Source organism: Manacus candei, unplaced genomic scaffold (genome assembly GCF_025592945.1).
Source record: "Manacus candei isolate 608988 ecotype Guabito, Panama unplaced genomic scaffold, ASM2559294v1 h1tg000005l, whole genome shotgun sequence".
NCBI lineage: Eukaryota > Metazoa > Chordata > Aves > Passeriformes > Pipridae > Manacus > Manacus candei.
This window is the reverse complement of record NW_026138053.1, coordinates 16,441,339-16,467,453: the sequence shown is the minus strand read 5'-3', so window position 1 is coordinate 16,467,453 and position 26,115 is coordinate 16,441,339. Positions and strand designations below refer to the sequence as shown.

Genomic DNA, 26,115 nt, shown 5'->3' with positions numbered 1-26,115 from the left:
AGTCTCAGCAGACTGCAAGAATTCTCTTTAAAATCAGCTGGTGGATGATGGTGGTCACTATTTCAACTAGTCTTCACGGTAAGATGAGAACAAAGCAGACCTGTATGCATTTTTTTTTTTAAACTGAAGATTTATTGGAAAGAAATTTGATCCCATATCTCGTCAGCAATATAGGATATTTAACATTTTATATAGACTGTATTCAAGTAGAAAAGATTACATTAAAAATTTTTTAATATTGCACTTGGGACAAGTCATGGCTAAGCTACTAACATTAGCATTCCAGAACAAATCATACAGAGTCTTCAGAATTTTAGTGAGCTGCCTTATGATTTCTTCACAGGTACTTTGACACACTGTGCTATTCAACTTTAGCTCACTGCTAAGAGTAATTCCTGTAATTTAAAGGTAAAGGTAAGCAATATGCTATCTGCTACCAGGAATGATTTTGGCAATTGCTTCATTCACATTATTTCACACTTCAGCCAAAATACTGTAGCCATTCACTTAACTCTTGTACAAGATCCCAGCATACACGTGAGAGACTCCAATGCACATGGGAAGTGAAATACCCACCTCCTTTTACTTATTATTTCCGCCAAATTACCACAGAGGCAGGAACTTTTTGTGGCTCACTGAAACAGAGAAGCAGATTAAGCAGTGTGTGCACACAGCAAGACAGTCTTCACATGCCAGGCACAGCAAAGCATGACTGGCGTCTTCACATTATAGCAGTGTCTGGCCAATGGAGTCCCAACAGGGATGGTCACTGCAACAAAGCCTGAATGGGGGACAAATCCAAAAGGGAGTAGAAGTGTAAAGGAGGAATTAACTACTGAGTCAGTATTAGGGATCAGACAGATTATTAAAAAAGAGAAAAAAGAAAATCCTGCTTAAAGGGGTGAATAATCAAGAATCATAGCAAGTGGCAGTCTGATGGCTTCTGGAAGAAACAGGACAGGGCTTAATTATTAAATAAAACTGTTGCTCTGAACTGGTATTTAAAGACTTTGTTTCATGAAGAGAGAGAAGAGTTTGCATTTTACAGAAGCATGCAACTGAAAATTTGCACTGTGCAACTGCAACTGAAATCTGCACTAAGAGAAACGCCATAGACTTTACAATCTGAATGCAGAGTGTGTGCAAAGGGTGGAAAACTGCAGGTCAGCAGCAGCTTCTCTCCCCTCTTGAATCTTCTCTGAATTCCCAAAACAGGTTCACTTACAACAGTTAAAAAGAGATACCCTTACTTTCCTTCACCTTTAAAGCCAGTTTTACTTAAAAAAAAAATTAAGAATGTTAAGAGTCACTAATGTCCATTTTATTAGTAGCAGCAGCTTCAATTTTTATGTAAAAATAGAGTAAGCAGCTCTTACTAATGATGCAACTAAACTTTTGTTTTAGTAAGCAGTATTACATAAAAACCAGAGTCATTTATTTGCTTCTTGCACTTTTTGCCTTAGTTTAGCAAATCACACAAGTAACTCAGCTCTCTGTAGGGGCCCAGCTCATCTAAGGAGCCAGTCTTGTACATATCTGTAGACTTACCGGATTAGCCTATAAAGGACCAGTCTTCACTGTGCATATTCATAAGAGTAGTTTTCTTCCACTGTTATTTACCATAAAAAACACCGGGGCATTTTCATACAGACACTCTGCAGCATTTGTCTTCTTATTTTGCTGTAGGCGCTAAAAATCGTGCAGTTTGCAGGCTTGGTCTTTGGGACAACAGGGTTGTAAGTTACTGGTTTCAGTCACAGAAAAAAACAAACCACAAAGACAGACTACGTTTAACCCCATAGTAAGCTCAGCTACATGAAAACATGAGAAAACCATAAATTGAAAACTTCGTTCAAAATTCAGTAGTGAATACCAGAAAGCTGAGTTTTAGCAGATGATCTGCGGACGTTCATCCATCTCTGGATGTCAGCCACTCACACAAAGCTTTGTTTAAATGATGCCATGCATCTCCAATAAAGTGTCAAAAGCAAAGTGTTACATAAGCAGCCAAGTGTTAGGTAATTAGCAAAACACAAAGTAATGGTCCTTTGGCTCTCAGGGTAAGAAAAGCTGCACTGTCATTTGCGTGATTTGTACTCTCCTAAAACCTGAGCAAGTATCCCCTCAGTAAGTGAAAAAAAATAAATCTGATGTCACTTGGTTTACTGACATACTAGATATGACTGTAGTTACCTACTGAACATGTCATATACTGTCTTCTGTAACATTTTGTGATGCTTATCCTTTTTCAGAAAGCCTAAAAAGGCTTAAAGTCTATTTTAAATCTGGCTTCCCTACACTATCCCCAATAATATTTGACAAACAAATGATACATTTCTTACTATAAAACACCAAGTTTAAAAATAACGAAGTGCTATCTTAGTTAGAAAACTCAGACTTATACGTATCCTTCCAACAATCTGATATATCATAATAAGCAAAACAAATTAAAAAAGTAATTAAAATTGTTTTTATAATTATAACTGGCTTATAGGCTTTTTCACTCCATTTGCCATATTAAAAAAGTCTGTAGATGTACATTTAAAAAAATACCAGCATCAAAAAAATCCAACTGCCACTTGGCCAGATTGTCACTTGGGAACAAATAATAGCAGTTGTCTTTTCATTAAGAAAACTAAAGTAGTGGCCAAGCTCAGTGACTAGGGCAGCACTACAGTATTTTATCAAGTCCAGGAATACCCAGTCCCAAAACATGCTGGTATAAAAATTTAAACCAAAGCCTGCTCTTGGATCATGACACAATGGCATTGAAGTTGGCTGGTGCTTGCCTTTAAAGTAGTATCAGTTGATCTTCTCTAGCCTCAAATAGCAGTACCACTAACTACTGAAAAATGAGGAAGTCATGCTGTCAGCCAACAAGCAGCAGTCTATATGCAACACACTACAAAACAGTAACTCCACCCTATAATCACAACCAGATTTTAATCACCTTTTCTGTGAACATACATGCACATGGTATCTTAAACTGCAATGCTCAAATCTGCTCAACAGATTGTTGCACCCACCCTGTGCTGTGCAACTCCCAGATCCCATCTTTCAGTCAGGAAAGTCTGGGCCAGGCAGGGGATCTGCAAGGTGGGATGGGGAGAGAGCCTGACAGAGCGCCAGGCAGGAGGCCAGAAGAGAGATGTGGAGCGGTGCAGCCAGATGAGAGGGCACTCTGCACCCACATCCCCAGGAGCAGCCAACAGGATGAGAAACCAGCAACAGGGATAAAGAAGGATCTGAAGGCTGGAAGAGACTATAAAGCTTAAAAGCAGTAATATATGTGGCTTTGTACTGCTATTTTTCTTTGCATCCAGTTTTGGGTTCCAAGCACAAGAGTACACCCCTAAGCTCTGTACAAAATCAACATTCATGTTTCAATATCCCATCTGGAAAAGTCAGGAACCACCTATCAGTTTGGCAACTGAGTGAATGCAAGAAACTCTTCATATCTGCTACGAATTCAGCAATATCAGCGGCAAACATTTCTGCAAATCAACCTTCAGTAATTTTGTAGTGCCCAGCACTTACTACACAGACACTGTCACCTTCAGAGGGCCTTGATTTCACTATTACCACATAACAGGTACCAAAAAAATACTTAAAATCCATACCAGTCAGTGGCAGCTATGATTTATCAGAAAAATGCCTGCCTTGTTTTTTACTCCACAGTGTTCTGTTTGGAAAATGTCCTCTTAAAAACTCTTCCATTATAAGTTAACAACTACAGCATAGTGGAACTATCATCTGTAATACCAAGTATAGCAGATTTGTTTTGAAAACAACACTCAGATATCTGAGCAAAATGATTATAAATGGTAGAAAAATATGACAGACTAATGTTTCTGGAAAAAACCCCAACCAACCAAGCCATGCTGCACTAAGAACTTTCTCACCCATGAAAACATACAAAAGCTAGAGTAAGATAGTCAAAGATATCAGACTTGTCAACCTGGGAAAAGCATAATCTTAAATATGAAACATGGTCCTTATTTCTGTTTTGGGTATAGCCACCAGGAACAACTATTTTCAGTATTTGGAAAGGCAAAAATTATCTCACCAATCACTTTAATAAAAATTATTACAACCTATTAAAATCAAGGAGATTTAAGCTTTCACAAACAATTTCAATATTTAGTTTTTTCCATCAGGATTTGGAAAATGAAAAACTTCAAGCACTGCTTCCATCACCAGCATCTTCCCTCAGCTGTCTGTTTCTTAAGTGACTATAAACATGAGTAGCATCATGTAGTGTCTCATTACTTTCAACAGTATGAAGAGACTAAGAATTGGAGTTAAATCTTAATATTTTGACGAAAATAATTTTCACAAGACATGTAACAAAATACCCAGCTTATTTTGGAAGCAAGTCTCTTCACAACAGCTTTGTCTTTTACATTTAGAATTCTTCTGTCTGGTAAGATGCAAGTATAATGGAAGTCTAACATCTACAGTTATGCAAGTACACAACCCCCCCACATACATCACTAGTAAATAATCAGACTGCATACAAGATTATTTGTAAAAGTAATAAAACCCTTTGATGCTCCACATTTATGCTGGCAAATAGCTCTCCTGATATAAAAGGCACTTTGAAAACCCAATATGGTTTGGTTCATTAAGTTTGCAAAGTACAAACAATTGTACAAACATACAATTATATTGAAGCATGTCAGCCATTGTGACATCATCTACAAAACAAGTTTCCAATTGTCGATAACACTGGTTTTATGGGAATGAGCAGTGGTTTCAGCAGCTTTACTGAAGACATGACAGGGTTTCCAGTACCGCAATCTTATTAAGTAAAAACCCCTCAAAAACTTACAAGTTTGGGGGCCCCAAAAAAACCAAGACCCAAAGTCCATAACATTCATTCAATATTTACTCCTTAGAAGTGAACTCCACCCATAGCCCAAGGGCAGAAATCTCTTCAGTCGATTCCAGAACAGTGGTGGAGGCAGGCTCTGTCTCGAGAAGTAGGTTGTTGTACCAGTACAGTACTGAAAACTTTGGTCCAACAGCACAATTCCAGAAATTCACTACATGGCTGCAACATCAATCTGTATGTAAAGCTGTCTTACTCCTGCCTATGGAGAAGGGAAGGAGAGTTAAAAACCCAGTAAAGCCAAAGCAATTTACCTGTCCTGAACATCAGTTCACAGCAGTAAGTTACCTAGCAAAAAACCTCAATGTCTTATTTATCTGTAATTCATCTCCCACATTTAGCACATCGATCACTGAGAGCACAGTGTGAATACAGAGTTCTTCACACAGTCAAGTAATGATATATTAGCATTAGCTTTGCTACATTACCTTCTCTGATTCATCCTAAATCACTGCCATTCGTGAAGCTGCACAAAAGCAATTCTTACTTTCTTTTGTACAAGTTTAACTTCCTGAAAAGTAAGATGCTTGAAGAGCTGGTGGTTTAAAATGAAGCTAAGTACAAGAGCGTAACACAGGATTTTGTTGTTCAAACCAGTTCTACATTATGATTTTGGCAAGAAAGTCATCACATGTGCAAGCAGCCAATGCAGTGAAAAGCTTGAATAGGTCCAGTCTGTGGATGGAAACCCTGTCCCAAGGGAAGCCTCAGCTATTTTCTTGGTTCCTCATAGGTCAATATAGGTCAACCCAATTTGATACACCTGAGGTGTTACTTCCATTAAGTGGCATCAAAAGCGAATGCAGGGAGGTACAGTAATTCCATCTACGCAACTGAGTATTCTGAAATTGTTCTATACAGCTGGAGCAGAAAAGCTTTCCAAAACACAGATTCCAAACCCAGAAACATTTAATTTTGCTTGATAAGAATTACAGTGTCACATCACGTGACAGGCAATTTATGTTTTGAGATGTGATTTCCACTGATAAGACATACCTGAGTAAAAATATTGTGAGTCTGGCTTAGAATCCACCTTCCATCAGCATCAGGAGCTACTAATAATTTCAAAGTCCCTATGTAAACATCAGTACAGAGGGTCCAGAAATGTGGATCATGTAAACTGTAAACTCCTTGCAACTGCTGCACCTAAAAATACAGGCAAATTTCAGAAAATGTATTTCAGAAAATGTTTGTCTATACTATGTTTTTTACAGAAAATATTATAAAAGCCAATGCATTCTTTTCCTTCTAGTTCACTGTGCAAATTGTGATCTTTTAGCAAAATTTCTCATTACTATCTCGGTTATCCTAAGGAAGGTGAAATCATTCAGATTTGTGTATATGCCATGATTTTGTACCCTGCATTTACATTCTACGGGTATTTTACGGAAACCATTTCTGAAAATAGAGGTGTCCAAAAGAAAAAAGTCAGTTACTGAATTTGAGAGGGCATTAAAGTAAAACTGCAATTTTTGCAGAAGTGGGAATTCTGCTGTGAAAAAATTTGTGAGATTCTAACTTCAATGAAAACATATTCATATATAATTTATATTAATACATTAACGTTTCTGTAAATATTCTGTGAGGGCTTAGGTTTGTCCTGCCAACCCCCTTCTTTTTCCTCTGTCCAATTGTAGCAAACCCTCCAAGTGACCAATTACAATCTGTAACTCCCCCAGGGCAGACAGCATTCCTACAAGTGCTTCCTATTAACTTTGCAAAGACACTTCAGTGTTCAGGTCATGACACTGTAATAGATTAGTTAAACAGGAGAACAGGTCAAATCCAGAGTAACCTATGTATACTCAAATACACTTCCAATGTTACTCCACCTCACATTACTAAGAACTAGATTTTGTGGGAGACAAAAACTGAACAAAACAGAAAAACATTTTGCACTTTGTACAAGCACAGAAGACTTTGGGAGGAAAAGCTTCAGGATCTATTTTTCTTCACTAACATAGCAGATTTTTAAAACACGAACTAAGGAGAAGCTACATACAATTTGGGACTTCAGGAAAATATTAATTAAACTAGTACCTCCATTTGTATATTCTAAAGAACCTTTACAGGCATTACTGAAAAAACATCATAAAATATCCTCATACACACAGCTGAGGCTCAATAAGCCAGCAGCTTGATGAGCAAAAATGGCTTAAGAGCTCACCCTCTGGTAGCACTGAGGCAGGGCATTTTCCAAGGAAGGAGGAGTTCGCTGCATCAAAATCCCAATGGATTCTTTTAAAAGTGGAACAATACTAGAAAGAAAAAAGGAAATTAGCTATTATTACATTTTCAAAAGATGCAACATAAGGTTCTTTAACACTCATGAGAAATTCTTCTTTAGTTGTTCCACCAGAAGCTGAGAGTGTTGCCATGAAAACCTAGTACAGAAAATAGAAGGATTTACAAAATTGCTGTGGTGTCTTACCAAAGGCAAGATTACTTCTCCCTCACATTTTCCACAGAACTACCCAGTGGCTGATCACAAAAGACTAATAGTTTAATCATGGGATTTGAGATGAGATGTCTTAGTATCTTAAAAGTTATACAACAAAGCAGTATAGCTCAAAACCTACTTCGATGGCAAATCATTCACAAGTAATCATAACAATATTCAACTGCAGTGGGGTTTGCCTTTGTGTTTGGCTTAAGGCATATTTTTCTTATGAACTAAGATAATAATGGAGCAATCATAAAATGAAATCAGTGTGGAGCAGTCCAGCTATAACAAAGTTATTTTGTCAGAAACAGACAACTTTGCATATTCTTGCAGTGAACTAAGTGTAGGGTCTCATCCAAACTCAGGGGTTAAACATTTGGAAGCAATTAGAGGTTCCCTCTTGGCCTTGTTTAATCAGATAACTAAGTAGACATTTAATACCCTTTTTTATTGTTATTACTTTTTTTTTTTTAATAAAACCAAGAGACCAGTAAGCCCATACCCTGAAGCTACCACTAAAAAGTTATACTCTTATTAAGTATTCAGCATGGTACCTTTTTTGTTTAGGAACAGTGCACCATGCCTGGTTCAGTACAGCATTCTAATATTTTCAAGAGGATAACAAATATCTATAACCCAACACCAAAGCTTAAATAGCAATTTAATTTCAAGAGCATACAAGTCACCGAACACTTTGGACCAAACGTGACTATATATTTCAGAAATGGTAAGCTGAATTTCAGAGTTCAGCACTGGCATCACAGCTGCAGTACACAGAGTAATAGGATTGCAAGCACACCCAAAACATTTGTAAGAGATTAACCAGGCTAGTTCTTAGAGAAAACCACAGAAACTTTGTTTAAAATCTCACGAAGTGATGTGGAATGCATGGCACAGACCAGCTGTGTATTTGCAGATGGTGGACAATGTGACCTAACCAGTTTTAAACAGGTGGTTCCATTAGTCCATGGAAGCAGTGCTGGCTGACTGACTGCTCAGCTCACCCCTTGGCTAAACCTTAGCCAGGGGCGGGAGGGACTTAGAGGGCATGTGACTCCTGTCTAATGAACCTCTGGAAAAACCATCACCCTAAAATTAAGTCTTCTTGCAGGCACAGTGGTGGTTCCAGCCAAAGTCACTGCCTAGTGCACTCCATCACATGGCCTCACACAGTTGTGCTGCTACCAAGGCATCAGTTCAGAAATAGGAAGAAGCAATTAGGTACACGCAGGAGTTGCCTAAACTGGACCTGTCACCAAGACAAACATTTAGCAGTGCAATAACTGTCAATCTGTCTAAAGGAAGCTTAATTGGAGTGTCACATTCTAGAGTGGATTACAGAAGTTTAGGGAAAAAAAGGTTCTCTTATTAATGGACCCATCTCACTAAATAATGTCCATGTCACAAGCATTACATCAAGGGGAGCTGGAGCTGCCAAAACACTCCACTGATGAATTGATTTCAGTTTAACTCACTATTTAAAATGCAGGTTTACTTCTTAATAAAAACCTTGAAAGACCAATACACAACTTCAGGATCCAAACTGAATGCAGGAATTTTGAACACTGCCTCCATCTCCATAAATTTAACAAGGTCCCTGTAACATATGCACCCAAAGGCTTCAAAAACCACACACATACAGGCTGCATATTTTTCCCCAGGGAAACAACTAAAGGAATGGAGAATATAATAGCCTGCCTTTTTTTTGAAACATACCACTATGAGTGAAAAAAGCTAGGAAAGAAATCTAACAAAATATGTCTACTTTGCACAACTTATTTACATTATTTGGTAAAACTGATGTACGCTGTCTGATGGAAGGGAAATTAACTGTCAGTACATTTGGAGAGACAGGCTATGAAACAAAATCATCTTAAAAGTCCAAAGAATAGAAGTAAATCAGGATGTGGCTTGATACTGTTGGTGAAGTTGAAGCATATCCTGGGTCACACCCTCCTCCTCTGTCTTAGTGTTCAGATACAAATGTCATCTTTTGAAAAGCTGAAAAGGCCAAAGGACAGCTGCAGGGATGTGACAGGCCCTCACAAATGCTGTTAAGAGCACAGGCGGCCATGGATACCCCTCTGCATCCAACGGGATACCATCTCACAAGGCAGTCTTACTGTAAGCCAAACTAACACTACAAACAACAGAATCCAGTTTGATGATGTCTGATGTTTTCCATTGTTTCAGGCACACTACTTAAGTACAAAACCTTTAATTTAAAAACCAAAACTCCACACACTATGTTCTTTTCTCAAACATTAACTAAACACAGTAATATTTAATCACAAGGAGGCACTAGAAATATCAGTTCCATCTCATGTGACTGAAGAAAACATTACGAAAGATGACAAAACCAAGCAGGTTGAGAATTTGACAAAGCTTTCCTTTTTTTTTTGGATTAATCATTAGTGAAAAAAATACATGGCTGTCTCTGCAGCAACTATTGCACTGGTACTTCCCCTCTTGTTTGTTTTAAATGATAAGATCATCGAGGAAAATAAATAATGCTGAATGCTCATCAAGTGGAAAACTTCGTCACGAACAAGGAGTCTTTAAACTTTGCTGCTAAAGCAGACTCAATTTTCCATTGGTCTCTTGATTACCAAGCCTTAAGTCTAAAATACCACACTCTTTTACAAGACAATGGAATTTGAAAGAGGTGCTAACCCACAGCTAGACTTGGGATAAAAACATATCCTCTGAAAAAGCTAGAACTGCAAAAGCAGCTAATGTTACAGCACATCACAGTTGCACATAACAGTTACAGAAGAAGTGAAAGGTGTTCAAACAGATAAAAGCTATTTATATGAATCTGATAAATCCAGCCTGCCAGTGACACAAGGCTTGATTAAAAATGAAGAGTGAAAGCATCAAACTCTTAATTAACCTGCATCACATTCAGATAATATTCATATCCATTCCAGTCCCATCCTGTTTATGCCACTGTTTTTGTAGGCATAGCTAGCAAGACCCTGGTATTGTTATAACCTCAGACTGCAGGGCTGAAAACAACACTGGGTAAAGAACCCTTTTCACAGTCATTGCACTCAGAGCGCAGCAGGAAATTCATTCAGTGCTCTCAGCACTACAGAAAAGAGAGGATATTTGTGATAGATTTTGTGGAAGGTAAACAAACATTGCTAAGGATCAAGACCAGCTATGGTTCTTCAAACACCATAGCTGAAAATCTACAGCCAGATTTCCAAATTCTTTGTTTTTCCCCGACCACCATCCATATCTGCAGTGCCAAGGCTGTCGGCCTATTTGAGAACTTTAATAAAATTTTTCTACTAGGCAATGGCAATTTTAATCAGACTGCAAGCTTTGCTCAAGACAAGGATGACAGGTTTAAAATTTACTTTACTGATTTTGAATTGCTTGTTCTCATAACAACATAGTACCTTTACTCTCAAGCAAGGTTGGCAGGTACTATTACCCTGTAAATAAAAGCAGTGCACGACATTTAGCAAAAATGGCTTAAAACAATACCAATGACAAACATGCTAGTTTGGAGGAGTTTTCCTATAAAACATTGCTTCTGAATCTTAGAGAATGCAGCACTTCATTTACAAAAGTAATTTTTTCATATTGTTTTGCCTCAAACATTAAAGGCATATATCCCAAACAGTACAGGCACACCCTCCCCCAAAGCTCTTTCATATTATATCATGTTCAAGAAGCTTTAGATTTTATGCAAAAAAATTACGTAACCCATGGAAACAACTTCACTAAATGTAAATTGCCTCATTTCTTTGACCACTTAATATGTAGTCTGCATACCCTATGCAATCTAGTGTGAGATTTAGTCTACTGTGCCTTTCTAGAAACATGTGGGTCTAATAGTGGTTTCAGACAAACTTGATTTATACTAGTGTTGTGGCTTTTGTGTGGTGTCTAATTTCACATAGCTGACTGAAATACTAAAATTGCTTCAACATTCTGAATAAGGCTTAGAATGCTAAGGCTAAAACCTAAATGAATATTTAGTTTTAAATATTAAAAGCAGTTTAGAGACTTGAGAAATTGTATATTGATTCAGGCACATACAATTATGAGGACAACACCTTGGAAAAAACTTCAAGTGTCAACCTGAACAAGTATGAAATAGCCAAGCTTTTGTTAAAAAAAGCAACCTTAAAAATGTTAGTAAGACAGACTTGTCTATTTTAAGCTTGTCCTATTTATAATTAAATGGACACTTGCATGAGATAGTACCAAAAGCAATTAAAGAAGGGTTCATTAGATACTAGTGGTTGCATCCAGGCAAACTCAAATCCCACAGCAGATTTTCACTATGCAGTCAGAATGTTCTGTGCTAACTCAGGAGGTGTTAGGCAGAGAATATGTCACCCTAGAGCAGCCTTAGTGAAGGATCACAGGAGCAACACAGAGACACCGTGTCAGCAGCTGACAATTTGCACTAATTAGAGATGTTGTCTACAGCAAGGTTCAATCATTTGATTTAAAAGCACTGCTTGACTTCTCTGAGGAAGCGTTGCTCAACCCTTCTGCCTCTGCACAAGACAAAGCAGGTTACAAAGTAGAGTCTGGACAGCTTTATACTGCAGCAGTAAGCTTTTTAGTCACCTTATACAGGTATTTGTGTGATTTCTTTTGGCAAGTGTGACCATAATTTTAGAAACCTGAACAGAAAACACCCACTAACAGAAGCAGGCAAGACTCAAGTAAATCTGAGAGAACTGCCCCAACCTTGAAGCAAAGCAAACACTCAGTAAAAGAATGAATGAACAGTTATCTCACATAGACACAAGCAACTGAAATAGAAAATGAAATAAAATTTAGCTATTTAGCGATGTAAGTGTGACTTTGCAAAATGTAAAACTACTTAAAGGTTTCTGCCCAAACTGTGGGCAATTGAGATAAAATAGCTTAGAGAATAGGGAAGGTTTTTTAGCACGTAGAGAGGGGTGGGGAACCTGAAACTGCTTGAAATGATAAAACTTTAGGTAACTACTCTATAATGGTAAGAATAGGAGGTAAAACTAAATGTCTATTTAGATAAGGCAGACTGCAAAAGAGTGTGTGTAAAGATAATTTTAAACCTGCTACTTTCAAACTGTATAAAAAGCTATGGTATTTCTTGGCTCAGTGGAGTGCACTGGGGAGAACACCTGCCCCTTTCGCGTTCCCCGGCCGTAATAAAAGTGCTTTTCAGATTGGCAGAGGTTTCTTTGAATCACAACACTGGATTAAGAGCAATGACTTCCCTCTGCACTCTCCTGCAACTGCTTTCTCAAAAAGTTCCACAAAACGGAATAAGGATTTGTGTTCTGGCTTTATTCCTTCTTTCAATATATAAGTATCATAGAAAGAATACAGATTAAAAGAAAAAAAAAACAACACAAACTCCCCAAAAACTAACAACAACCACAAAAAACAAACAAACAAACAAACAAAACACCAGGGAAAAAAAGAGCCCAGGATCAAACCTACCCCCTACTCATGCCCTGCAGACTCTAGGTGAAAATCAGACCATTAAGCAATAACTTGGGAGGATACAGTTCCAACTAGGGTGAAGTCCCTAAACGCCATTAAAACTTTTGGACAACCTTATCAGACTGGCTTTTGCATCTCTGACTCAAAACTGTGCTTGCTTTATTAGAGTCACAAAGATCCTGATTATGGAACAGATCCTGATTTTTAAACACACATGTGTGAGGTCCACTTGTTGTGGTGCACACACACACTCTCACCCCACTTCACCTTATCAAAGTTGGTTTAACTAGTAAAAGGGACACAGAAAAAATGGACAGATATTCCTTGAAACAGCAGACAATTATTTAATCTATGTACACTAATCTAAGTGTATGGAAACCTGTGTTTTACTCAGCTACTACCTTTACCTCAGCAATAGTTTCTTCCCTCTTGGTAACCTGCACATTTCCTTTCCCATATTTTGAGATTTCAGTAATAGAAGTAGCTTGTAATAATTTGTCCTTTATGAAATTACAAGATGTTTAAGTTAAAATATTAAGAGTGTATATTAAAATGATAATAGTGATCTCTAGCAGAGAGATTTCTGTGGGCGTTGTGTCTGAAGCACGCTGCCCTACTTTGATAAATGGGGAGATTCACATCAATAATCCTGTGAATGCTGCCATGCATATGCTGTAAACATGCCATACATGGTATAAGTAGCTGCAGTTCAGATGACATTCACAATGCTGAAGAGACAAAGGTGTTCAGTTATTAGGTTGTAACTGGAGTTGAGGCACACTGCCCTGCGCCACCATTGAAACTACTGCCAGAAAACCTCAATAACAGCGTCACTCAATGAAATATTTGCTTGTCCAGTCTAATCCAAATAGCTTCACATTTACAGTGATCTTGGTAAGCACCAACTGGAAAAGTCTAGAGCTACTTGAAGCATTTCCATCAGGTCTTAAAAGGAATAAGGATGTCTCAGAGTACAAAAACAAAGGAAAAGACAGTTTTCACCAGAGAAAGAAAAAAAATTTAAAACCTACCAGCCTTGATTTGTCAAGGACAAGGGCACATTCTGTGCCAGCAGGCTCAACTCTGCTGCCCTGAAGCCATTCTGCTCCATTTACTAGAGTACATTGGTTTATATAAGCACGTACTAAATACAGAGAGGAAGCTTTCTACAGTTTGAACCTGAAAGACGTTTTTGTAGTATTATGCAAATGGCCAAAATATGCAGATCTAAGAGCAAAAGTTGTGGCTGTAGAAAAGGGAAAGAAAATAGCTCATACAAGAGCTCATCAAAACAGCTGTACAGAAGAGAGATAACATACCCCTCTCGGAAGAAAAGCAAACATTGTAAGTCATCAATATAACAGACAAACCTTTTCTTCTGAGCTATAATTTCTGCTGTAACTAGCATCAGAAGTACTACCAAATATCAGAGATAGCAACACTTACCTTACACCTATAAGTAGTGCTATCAGCATTGAACAAATAGGATCTGCTATCATTAGACCATAGTTCTGCATCAATATAGCAGATATGATCACACCAATACTTCCGAGCGTGTCTGCCACAATGTGTAGAAATACACCTGTAAAAGATCAATTGATATCATTACAACTTGGCATTTTCAAAGACATGTATTTCAAAGAGTGTATTTCAAAGACATTTTACAGAGAAGAGTTGCAAGAACTAGATAACATGATTTATACCTGTTTAATTTGTGGTCAATTTTGGGTCAAGCACACAAAGTGATCACAAGATTTTAACATATTTTTAGACTATAGACCACTTGCAGAATTTACATTCTTTTCTTCAGTTAGCAGTAAGGGGTATTTCATAGCATGGCTATCAACTTAAACAGTGATTAACAGATGCAGCTAGATTTTTTTCATTCACATTATAGTAAAGAAACTCACGTTCCCTGGTGCCTACAGACAGTAAGATGGACAGACTATTAACAGAAACAGCTCTGCAAAGCTTTGAAACATGCTACCGTTTCACTGACGACATCTTCCAGAAGTTATTTGGCAAAGAAATCCAAGACAAATAGTTTTGAGAATTAAACACTGCTGCAGACATGAAAAACTTCACTCTTCTTTTGAAGAACAACACTGCCTTAAAATACAAAGATGTACTTTGGAGCTTGCCAAAATTTAGCCTTTGGAGCTCTCTGCTGGCGATGATGGGAAGTCACTCAGAAACAGCTTTTTGAATACAAGTCTCCAGCCTCTTGTAAAAACAACACCCAACTACAAATCAGCTCTTAAGTGATTTTTCCAAGCCTACATTTGTACTGTGTCTGGCTGGGACAGAGCCAGGTTTTCTCCACAGCAGCCTGCATGATGCTGTGGTTTAGACAGCATCAAGGCCTTTCATTTCTCACTGCCCCCAGAGCAAGTAGGCTGATGGGCACAAGATGCTGGGAGGGCACATAGCCAGGACAGGTGACCCAAACAGACCAGGGGGATACTCCATACCATCTCACACCATGCTCAGCAATAAAACTTAGGTGCTATCTTTTCAAAATAGCTGCTCACAGACTTCCCCGGACATTGATCTGCTGGTGATTGTCTGTGTGAATGATTGTATGGTAAGTGATTGTCTTTGCATCACAAATTACCACCTTCTTTAAACCAACTCTAACAGCTTGACGAAAAATAAGTTTTAAGCTTAGATACTCTTTAACAATTATATCTATCTGCATTTTTCAAATACATTCTATCTTAATCATACTGTTCTTCATTTTCCAGAACATACATTGCAATTAGGGTCCTTAAGTTTCTGCTTTTAACCACTCTTTCCTAGTTTTTCATTATTTGATTTTTCAGCACCAGTAACAGAAGCTGAATTCCAGATTTTGGGATCTCTCTTTTAAACTGTGTTGACACTGCATTACATTTACACTTCAGTGAATTACACATGCACAGGGTACAGCACTGCTCTGTTTACAGGGTGAATGGGATTTCATAGAATAGCTCCTCTATGAAAAATGTGGCATTTATCCAGAGGAACCCTCTAAAACAAATGAATGACAGGCAGGCCTCGATAAAACCAATAAACTATTATACTTATTATCATCATACCTTGTAAAATCTGTTTGCTGGATCCAGCCACTGCTTCAAGAGAGTGGTCATCTGTGAAGACAATTATTGATACATTAACCTAGACAAAGGCTCTCTCTAGTGGTACATTCTGTTATGGTCTTCCTTTTGGAAATTTCTAATTGCACAACAACAAGGATAAGACTTGGAGAAGGTAGAACTAAGCAAAAAATCCTCTCATCCAAGCAGATTAATGCCTCTGTGGAACACACTAGAAAGATATGTTAAGAAAAACTTGTTAAAGGATAGCAAATGACTTCTAGTGAGGATACACAATATATTACACAAAAGTTGATTTGAATATCAAATTGCACAACACAGCTACATTCACTGTTCCACTGGGGTGGGCAGTGTGGGGAAAGCAAGGAAGAAGCAGAAGTGGGGAGCTCCTACTTTCCAACCAAATTCCAGGAGAACTCCTGGAAAACAAGCACCACTTTTCCGCTAAGAATAGCAAGGAAGAGACAAGTAAGTATTTTTACACTGTCACCTCCTGTCTGCAAGTTGCAACACTATTCCCTGCTCTGAATGTGCACATTTTTAGTCACATCAGATCCTAGTTTATGGCTTAGGCAGGAAGGACTGACAACCCTGCAACACCACAAGGCTTTCATCTGCACTGTTTCAATAGGTTGCCTCTTCTCCCATAGTGAAGGCTACTGATCATATTTTGCATGAACATCTCAGATTGTTTGCCTTTATAGAAAAGATTTAAACATAGCTAAGGTAACAAGCACCTTTTTCACAACCACCTTTTTAAAACAGATTACAACTACACAAGATAGGGAAAATCTTATTTGAAATCACAAACCAAGTACAACTAACAATCCATAAGTACTCAAAGTTTGTGTGTTCATATTTTCTAATATCTTGAGCTGTAAGATTATTCAAATGGAGAACACTAGCAAAGCAGCTTAACTTTGCCTATTGATTTAAATGAGAAATTTGAAGCTGAGCACTTGATAATTTCATTATATTGCCATCGCATCCAGCTGTTCCACCCTCTGCCAACACATAACATTAAGGTGAACATTCAAAAACCACAGGTAAATCACAGCCTTTAAAAACTAACACTGAACTTACTGCAAGTGACACACAAAATGAGCCACAACACATGGCAGCGGCAGAGCATACTGGACATTTAATGAAACTACTTCCATGTACGATCACAACAAGCTGCCAGCACCTTCTCTTTTTTTTTCTCCAGTAAATCATTAGTAGCACATTTAGATTGAGTCAAGATGGTCTAGTACATTAACTAAGTACTCACCATGACAATAATCCTGACCATGAGAGTGCCCATGGCCGTGACCATGACTGTGTCCATGGGCATGTTTCTGTTCATGGCTGTGCCCATGACCTCCATGGCTGTGCCCATGGCCGAGACCACCATTAAACAGAGAATGACTGTGCTCATGCCCTGTAAACAAATACCACCATCAGAGTATGAACTTAAATAATGAATTAAAGTATGCTTACATTTGTTTCTAAGCCACTCAAAACCTATTTGCCTTTTAGGTCATCTTAAGGTACAGCTTTAAAAAACTTAGGAAACTAAACAAAACTGTTTGTCATCTACAGCTCTGCTGTGCAGCTATATTATACATATGTATATAAATTATATATACATAAACAGACACACTAAAATATATAACTGATTTGAGAAGTCAAGTGCTTTTATGCATTCCCACTTCTGAGAAGCTGTGCTACACTTTTAGTACAATTTGAAAAATGTTCACATAATTAGATACAATCACATTAAAAACAGCTGTTTTAAGAAACCAGAAATAGGCTATTGTTCACACATTCAAAATTCAGGCTTAGATTGCTGCTTAAAGACAAAAGACTATTTTCTTCCACTAGACTATGTAAGTTTATATGTTAAGCTGAATGAGGTACCAATAGGCTTTGCAGAAAAAAACCCAAGTGTTCACCACATATATTTAGGCAAATAAATTCTGCATTTAAATTCAAAGACACCTGAGTTGAGAAGCACCTGAAGCTGAATCATCCCATGCTTAAAATTTGGTTCAGACAATGTCTTCTAAATTTTTCAGCCACAACCTTGCTTAAGTCCAGCTTAATTTTTTCCAAAAGACACTCTGCAAATCTCTTTCAACAAGGTGCAGAAGAGTGCCTGTTCAGCACAGTGCCTGTTCCAGAAAGCAGATTCTAGAGTTCTAAGTGTTCCAGTTAATGGATATTAACATGAGAAGTACAACGGTGACTAGGGCTAGTGACAAAACACAGAAGTCAGAAGTCAAATATACGTTTGGCTAGGATTGCTGCTAAAAAGACATTAAAATTTAATACTGGGGTTCTCATTGGAGGATTATAAAGTCCTGGAACACAGGGTGCCAAGAAAGGAAACAGTACTGGAAGTTACAGACATCCTACCAGCTCCGTGTGAATGCCCGTGACCTCCATGCTGAAAAACAAATATTCCTATAAGATTTACAATGAATCCTAGTATAGAAACAGGAAGAAGTCTCTCATGATGTACATCAGGAGGCTCAAGTGCTCTCTAAACAAAAAAACAAAAACAAAACAAAGCACAAATGTAGAGTTTTACATTATTAAAAGATGCTGAAAAAACTACTTAGATACAGGAGCATTCTCATACAAACATATGTACAGACATAATTAAAAATTACTCAGGACTACCAGTTTTCGGTATGATAGACTAATTCTTATTGTCTGAAGCTGAAATTTTATTATTAAAGCTCTGACAGTACAGTAGAATATTCTGATAGTCGAGCTAACTGTTATCATAAGATTTCATTTTGCTGTGGGATGTGACTCAACACCACATGAAAACATTCAAGTCTGTTGTCATATGTGGATTGCCCAAGTCACCTAAACAACTTCCACTATTTCTTCCTTTCTTCTGAGAAGAGTGAGGCAATGAGGGAAATGAAATGAAGACTGAGAACAAACTGTGACATTTTTTAGAACTTCTAAAATCTATATTGATTTTTGGTTTTTAAATTCTTTTTTACCTACTTTGTTTGGAATTTTTTTGTCAATGAGACATTATAGACCTAATACAATTTGCATCTCAAGTGTTGACAAGCGTAAATTACTGTTGACAGAGGAGATAAACATTCACCATCTCTCCACGAAAATGAAAGGTATAGGCAATAGCAAGACAATGAAACTTCCAGCAGATGTAAAACTTTAAAGCAACAACAAGAAAAGAAGTCACCATCACAAGGAAAGGGAATACTTCCCATAGGGGCTAAGACCAGAAGAGAATTACGTTTCAAAATACCCTTGACCAGTCAGCTTTTAATTTTTCTAATAAGTTTTTTTCCTGTTTCTAGATTTGAAGTTTTTCCAAGCTTACAGGCAATTTCAGCCCAGCTTGTACCAATTCTAAGGTATTGATAGGCTTATCAATGCAAAAGATCTGTTCCTGAAAGCTCTTCCCAGTTCTTTATTAAAAAAAGAAAAATTCACTAGAACGTCTTATGAAGTAGAAGTCTAAACAAATGTATAGTCTATCTCCCATTAAAAAGTAGAAGCATTAATGCAAGCTGATCTGAAATAGTTATCAGTTTTACTCTTAATCCTGGATGTTGCCCTTAATGTCTAAATTTCAATCTTGAAATTATCACCTGAATCATCATGTAAAAAAAAAATTGAGAAAAAAACCCTTGTAGATCTCTAAGTTATCACTACTTGCCATTTATATCAGACTTCAGGATTTGGAGGATAGTGCTCTATCTTTAACAAGTTAGTCCAACTTCTTCACAGAACGTGACGTATGACTAACCCCTCTGAGTGGCTACTTTGGGCCTTTCCTTCTTGGCCTCATTTGTCCTTCAACAATGAAAAGTGAAGATCTTTCTAGGACACATTTAACTGGCTGAAAAAAAGGACAGACTACATCTCACAGAATCTTCACACGTAAACAAAATATACCATTTAAGAAGCCAGTACAGATATACTGAAAAGGCTGGGTTTCTGTGTCACAAAACAGCAATTTCAGATGGCCCTATTCTCTGTTCAAATCACCGATTTTTAATAAATTATGAACCTAATCAATTTATTTAACTCAATAATTTCACCCCTATTAATAACAGAAATGTGACAATTGTCAGCGTAATTTACTTCATAACATACCTCAACGCCTTCAGAAAAAATGAAGAACGCTGTAAAGATGAGGAATAAACCATTTACAAAACCAGCAAGTACTTCTGCTCGAACATACCTGCAAGAAACAGAAAAAGCAATAGCAGATATTACCACATTCATTTAAATGCTGAAATTTAGAAGTGGAACTTAAAAGATTGGAGTGCAATCTTCTAGTTCTCAAACAGTTGTATTACAGAGGAATTTGCTAAATGGAAGATGCAGCATATAAACTAAGTGCATGAAATGGATTAAGTTGTATTTTGACAAACACTACCTGATCCACATCAGCTATTACCTGCTCTACATGAAAAAAAATCTTTCAATATGTCAAAATCTTTCCATTTAAGATCATCTCTACTGGAAGTTGTGGTATAAAGATATATTTGGGGAAGCCACAAACTAAGATAAGCATGCAAGATGTAGTCGAAGTCTTCTGACGTAAAGTTTCGTATAATATCAAACTGACATACATTAATTTGCTTCCCATCTATAAGGGGGATTACCAGTGAAAGTTTTAAGTAGAAATTAATTATTTCAAACATCAAATTTTGACAATAAAAAACTGCCAGGTTAGAATAACGTGTAATTTCCATGTAGCAAACATCAAACAATAAATTGTGGCTGTTCTCTAATAAATGGAACACCAGCTGTTTAAATGAAGAGCAGTAATTAATACAGAACCTGCTTTCATTGCAATTGAGTTCATGGTACGATTCTTCATAAACTGATTTTTGGGCACACTGGAGTTTCCACCTTAATTAAACTGTGCTTTAAGTTTCAAACTACAGAATTCACACTTAAGCAAGACAGCTGAAGCTAAATGATGACACTCGGGTCAGTAATGTTATGGGGAGTGCAGCAGCCCATGTTACACCTCATTTGCTGTTAATCAGTATTACCAATTAATAATATCGTACCACCAGTATTGTTTTATAGGGCAGAACTGCAATGTTCAGTGAAACCAAGTGACCCTCAAACAGAACCAGCTGCAGCAAGTATATCCACCAAGGGCGGGATGGGATGACACCTCAGCCTTGAGGATCCGGATTAATGGCAGCCACAAATGGCAGATGTCAAATCCTACTGATTCCAAGAATCATAGCTTATAATCTCAGTGCAGCATCTCTGTGACTTAGCTCCTTTCAGCTGTAACTTTCTGTTCCAAAGAAGGCATGGGACAGCAGCAGCCAAAGCCCCTGTAACACTCCTCATGCACTCCGAGGACAAACCCAGGATGCAGCTCTCGCTCTTCACTGGTGCCATTAATACACGACAGGGCAGGGCACCTTTCTCCTGTATAACTTGTTTCCATTAGTATGATCACAGAGATCTTGGAAGGGATAAAACTTCTCCCCAAAAGCAATGCCTTCATATTTTTACTATTTCTAGGGCGATATTAACTTAAAGGTTTACATAACTCACCTTAAAAACCCCCACACTTTCAACATAGCTTTTCCATGTTCTGCAAAAAGAGGTTTTGTTTATAGAGTGAAAAATGACTGCCTAAACAGTTATTACAGTACATCAAGGTAACAGCCTGAAGTTTCTTACCCATATGAGAAAGCATCATTTGACCTCCATTTTGAAATAACTGAAGCTGCTAATCCAGCCAATAGAGCAGTACAGTCAAAAAACATATGGAAAGAATCTGATATTAGACCTAAACTGAAAGAGAACAAGAAAAAAATGTTATGTTCCACATGTTGAACATGAAAAAAAATCTACAGCCAATTATCTTTTACACACTAGCAGAATACACTGTGTTTCTAAGCTTCAGGCATGGTTTTGCTAGCACAGAGAAATCCACAGTTCATCACCAACACAAATATAACGCCAACATTGATTTTGTCAGCTTAGGAAAGGCACTTTGGAAGAGCGCTTGGCAAAAAAAATCCTCCTAGCATATGATTTTGGTGCTAGTGAAAGGTGGGTTCCCTCGACACAAACCAAAACCTCTGGAGTAGATCTACCCACAGGCACACCTCTTGCTAACATAATTCAACCTTAAATCTTTGCCTTAGCAGCTGCAAGGCATTGACTAGAAGATCCACACTCCTCTTAGATCTAGAAGCTGAATGAAGCAGAAGCTGAGAGATCATATCTTAAAGGATTTATTTCAAAGACCAATGCACAACTACAATCTTGACTGACAAACACAGTTAAAGTGTAGGGTAAAACAGCATGCTAAAAAGTTCAAAGCAAGCTAAATTAGTCCATGAGTTTTTCGGTCAGTAGAACTCATATCAGTTTGTAAGCTATAGGTAAACTGGCTTTAACACTACACACAACAGCTGCCAAAGTTAACTAAATTACTCATAAACGGGTTCTGTAAGTCTGCAAGGAAGTATGTGCAACACATAATCTGCTTCATATTTGGAAAGACATTTGATACAGAGGTACTGATGAACATTCTTACTGCAATCATCCCAAAAGTTCCATTTTCCCAATCCTTTGGTTGTCTAAGAACAATTAGGTACACAACTCAGCTTTAGGAAACTAGAGAACAAGAAGTGTTTACTGGTAGTAACAAGTTCTAGAAGACAGCCACATTTTCACACTGAAGTCAAACAAAAAGTTTCATTAGCCAGAGTTCCAACTACCTCACATTAAAAAAACTAAACCATCTGAATCTGACTGAAAACAATTACAAAATTAATCTGAAGTGTTTCAGATGAAACACTCAACTGTGGAAGAAGCGGGTTTGGAAGAGAGGAGAGAGAACAAGTGCCTCAATCTATATATTTACATATATACTTTAGGGACACATACAGAGTTATATATACACACAACTGTAACACTTAAGGCAGAAAGATGATGGCATGAAGAATTGTCCTTAGGTGCTATAGCCACCAAAGCAGGAAACAGATAAAGCTGTTCTGAACAAACTTTAAAAGTTAAAACCAAATGTTTTAGCTGGATGCCTATGAAGTAGCAAAATGGAATTTGCTATGGAATTCTTGAAGGGTGTTGGTGACAGCTTCCCCCTGCCCCAAACCAGGTGACATCTCTAGGGAAACTCATCGCTTTAGATTTGGTTCCTCGATAAGGAAGATTCAGTGGGGGGGAAAAACCCATAAAACACACCAAACATTCAGGTAGAAGGTAAATAGGGTGACAGTAACTCTAAGTTGTAATGACTATGAAATGGGAGGAATAAGCATGGCTAAACAGAGATAGCTAGTGGTTTCCAAGGCCTCTTTTTGGTTTTGTTTTTTTTTTTTTTCCAATAGAGTCTCCTGGGAAAGAGAAGTATATAAAGGCTGTTACTGAAACAAAATCCCATACTAGCTCTAGAACCAGAAATCATACAGCAAGTTACCATGGCACTGTGCTCACACCTGCTAATCTCAGCAAGGCAAGACTCACAGTAGGTGCAACACCAGCACAGCCGTGCTGCTTTCAAGACCTAAGCTCACAACTCCAGGTGACCAGAGGCATGGGGATTTATCAACAGGGAACAGCATAGCCTGTGTCTGCAGCACAGTTCACCACATGGTATAACCATGCTCTGGATCATGGGTACAGCTGTAAGTGATTTAGCTGCACAAGTGGCAGGAAGCCTGGTAAGAGGCCAATCTCATTTCATCTGAGGCTTTTTTTAAGTGACCTATAAATTAACAAGACTTTTTAAAAAAATGTGTGCGAAGTGATTACTAAAGTAAACAAGTGATTCAGTCAACCATTAGCAACGTATGGAAGAACTTTGTTTACAAATGGAGCACATCATCCAGAGTATAAACTACAGCATCTAAATGAGGACACTTCCATAGCTCATTTAATAACACAAGTTTAATACCAAATTACACAAGTGTGCATGTAACAGGATTTTAAAAATGAACAGCCCAAGTAGCAGATTTCAACTTTAAACAAGCTCTCAGCTAGCAAAATACCATATCCAGCTCTGTTTTCTGTGCTTCAAGATTGTCAGCATTCCAAATTATTTCTAGGATGATCATATAAATGACAAACCAGCTATATGAGTTCAGGAAGCAACCTGCTTGACAAACAAAAGGTAATCTCTCATGTGGGGAACGACGGAGCTGTGCTCTGCAAAATGAAGAAATAATTTTCCCTATATGGCTCCTTGTTTGCTTGTTATGTGCTTGTTCTTCCACAGCATGAACTGCCTGCTTTGACTGAAGGCATTCCTCATCATAATCTCTGCCACCACTCTCTACTAAAGAGGTGCTTGCTAAGACAGTTTTGTTCTAGCCCAAAATCTAGGCTTAGAGATACCCAAAATGAGTGACTTGAAATATAAACAAAACTAATGCAAATCACAATTCTTAATCTCAATTATGAAAAAAAAAAGTAAGTCTTCTCAATTGCAATTGCCAAATTCCACAGTGACAAACTGCCAAGTGTCACTACTAGTTACCTCATATAAAGGACTTTTTTAGGTCCCACTACGAAAAAAATTATGCTTAAAAGACAGAACAAACTCACATGAACATAAACCTCTTTATACACAAACTACAGAGAAAAATATTTACATCTTCTGAGTTATTAGGAAAAAAACATCCCTACTCAGACAGACTATGCACATAATAGCGCTCACACAACTGCAAAGTGAATCAACATCAAAGCCAAAACCAAACACATAGTCTATGTGCTACTAAGATATTCTGTACCCAAGATAACATTGTGTGCTTGCTAGTGATACACTGTAGCTTTGATTAATTACTGTAATCAAAGTTAAGGATTTTATAGTGTAGTTTGAGAGATTCAGAAAAACATGGTGTTAGGATGCAACTGTTTCCAAATCCACATTGCTGCATTCACTCAAGACTCTTAAAAAGAAAAGAGTCTTAGTAATTTGTGTCCATACTACAGCTTTTGGCAAGGACTACTTTAACTCCCATGTGGAAGGACACTGCTGGGCTTAATAGACATTTCCAAGCCAGATCACTCTGAACTGAACTATAGACAAAAGAGAGTGAAATACCACCATAAAACAACTTCTCTATCACGAATGAAGCATGATTGACACTAGCACCACTGTCTACCCATATACCATAGGTCAGTACAGAAGTTACTTTGCACTTTTGCTTGTATTTCACTGCAGATTTTTCAACAGCAATTTAGTCAAGTCTCTGCTTTTTTTCCCCACCTTTGTGAATTTACGTGCTGTGTAAAGTACCACTTAATTATACCTGGATGTGCTAATTCCTTTTTTTTCCTCGGAAAGAGGAAGGAACCCAGGAATCAACCTACAAATTCCTCCCAAACAGAGGATGTCTGTGGCAAGCGGCAACACGAAACGGTTACAACCCTCTAGTCCTGTAACTCGGGCCAAGGCCAGGCTTCCTCCTCAGCCCACAGCCGAGTACAACAGCAGTTCCAAAGAGGATTCCTCCCGAAGGCGCCGAGTCGCGCCGCCCCCGCGCCGCCGGGCCCCGGCGGAGGGGCGGCCGAGCCGGTCGCTGCCCACGGGAGCGATCCCGGCCGGGAGAGCGCTCCAGCAGCCCCGAGGCTGTGCCGAGCGGCCCCTCCGCACGGCGGGCAGGAGGCCCGGCCCGGCCCCGCCGGGAGGAGACGTGGCACTGGCCGGACGGGAGGCGCCGCTTCCTGCGCGCTGGGGCCGCGCTCGGCCCGCCCCGCGCCCCCAGCCCCGCTACCTGTTACTCCAGATGCCGTAGAGCAGCTCCACGAAGGCGAAGGAGAGGTTGAGGCAGAGGAAGGAGAAAAGGTTGCGGGAGGTCTTGTCCGCCAGGATGGACCTGCGGACGGAGCACACCGCGGGTCACCGGCCGCCGACACAGCGGCAGGAGGCCGGACCCGCCCGCCGGGCGGCCCAGGCACCCCCGGCACCACCTTCCCCGACCCCTCCGCGGGGGCTTGGCCGCAGCCCCGCCTGCACCCGGCCCGCCCTGAGCCGCTCCCTCACCTGAACCAGCCGGACACCTTCCTGAGCAGGTTGAGCCGAGGCGGCTTGTATTCATCGTCCTTGATGGAGAGGGGCAGCATCTCGGCGGGGCCGCGGCGCGCTGGGGCCGGGCCGGGAGGACGGGCGGAGGGGCGGGGGCGCGGCCCGGCCGGCCCACACGCCGCTTCCGGCCGCCACTGCGCCTGCGCCGCCGGGCAGC

General features: G+C 38.9%; 1 protein-coding gene across 2 annotated transcripts; it reads right to left on the bottom strand.

Annotated features, from left to right (window-relative positions):
• Positions 1–87: 87 nt before the first annotated feature.
• SLC30A7 (solute carrier family 30 member 7) lies at positions 88–26,104 on the bottom strand. Of its 2 annotated transcripts, XM_051800565.1 has the most exons (11): positions 25,917–26,104; positions 25,648–25,749; positions 21,581–21,694; positions 20,018–20,105; positions 18,290–18,416; positions 17,163–17,312; positions 15,875–15,925; positions 14,244–14,379; positions 7,059–7,149; positions 5,888–6,037; positions 89–5,093 (listed from the first exon to the last, which is right to left on the bottom strand). In XM_051800565.1, exons 1-11 carry the CDS (start codon positions 25,994–25,996, stop codon positions 5,046–5,048), a joined length of 1,137 nt encoding a protein of 378 aa, XP_051656525.1. In that variant the 5' UTR covers positions 25,997–26,104; the 3' UTR covers positions 89–5,045. The 2 variants fall into 2 exon arrangements, with proteins under 2 accessions (XP_051656537.1, XP_051656525.1); XM_051800577.1 differs by lacking the exons at positions 25,648–25,749; positions 25,917–26,104 and adding an exon at positions 25,183–25,550 and having other exon boundaries at positions 88–5,093.
• Positions 26,105–26,115: the final 11 nt, after the last annotated feature.

Excerpts from the sequence above, each read along its gene's own strand:
- SLC30A7 (XM_051800565.1), bottom strand. The coding sequence starts at position 25,996 with ATGCTGCCCCTCTCCATCAAGGACGATGAATACAAGCCGCCTCGGCTC. Across the intron at positions 14,380-15,874 it reads CAGCAAACAGATTTTACAAG|GTGTATTTCTACACATTGTG; the intron begins GTATGATGATAA and ends GATCTTTTACAG. Across the intron at positions 5,094-5,887 it reads CTCACAATATTTTTACTCAG|GCAGGAGTAAGACAGCTTTA; the intron begins GTATGTCTTATC and ends CCTTCTCCATAG.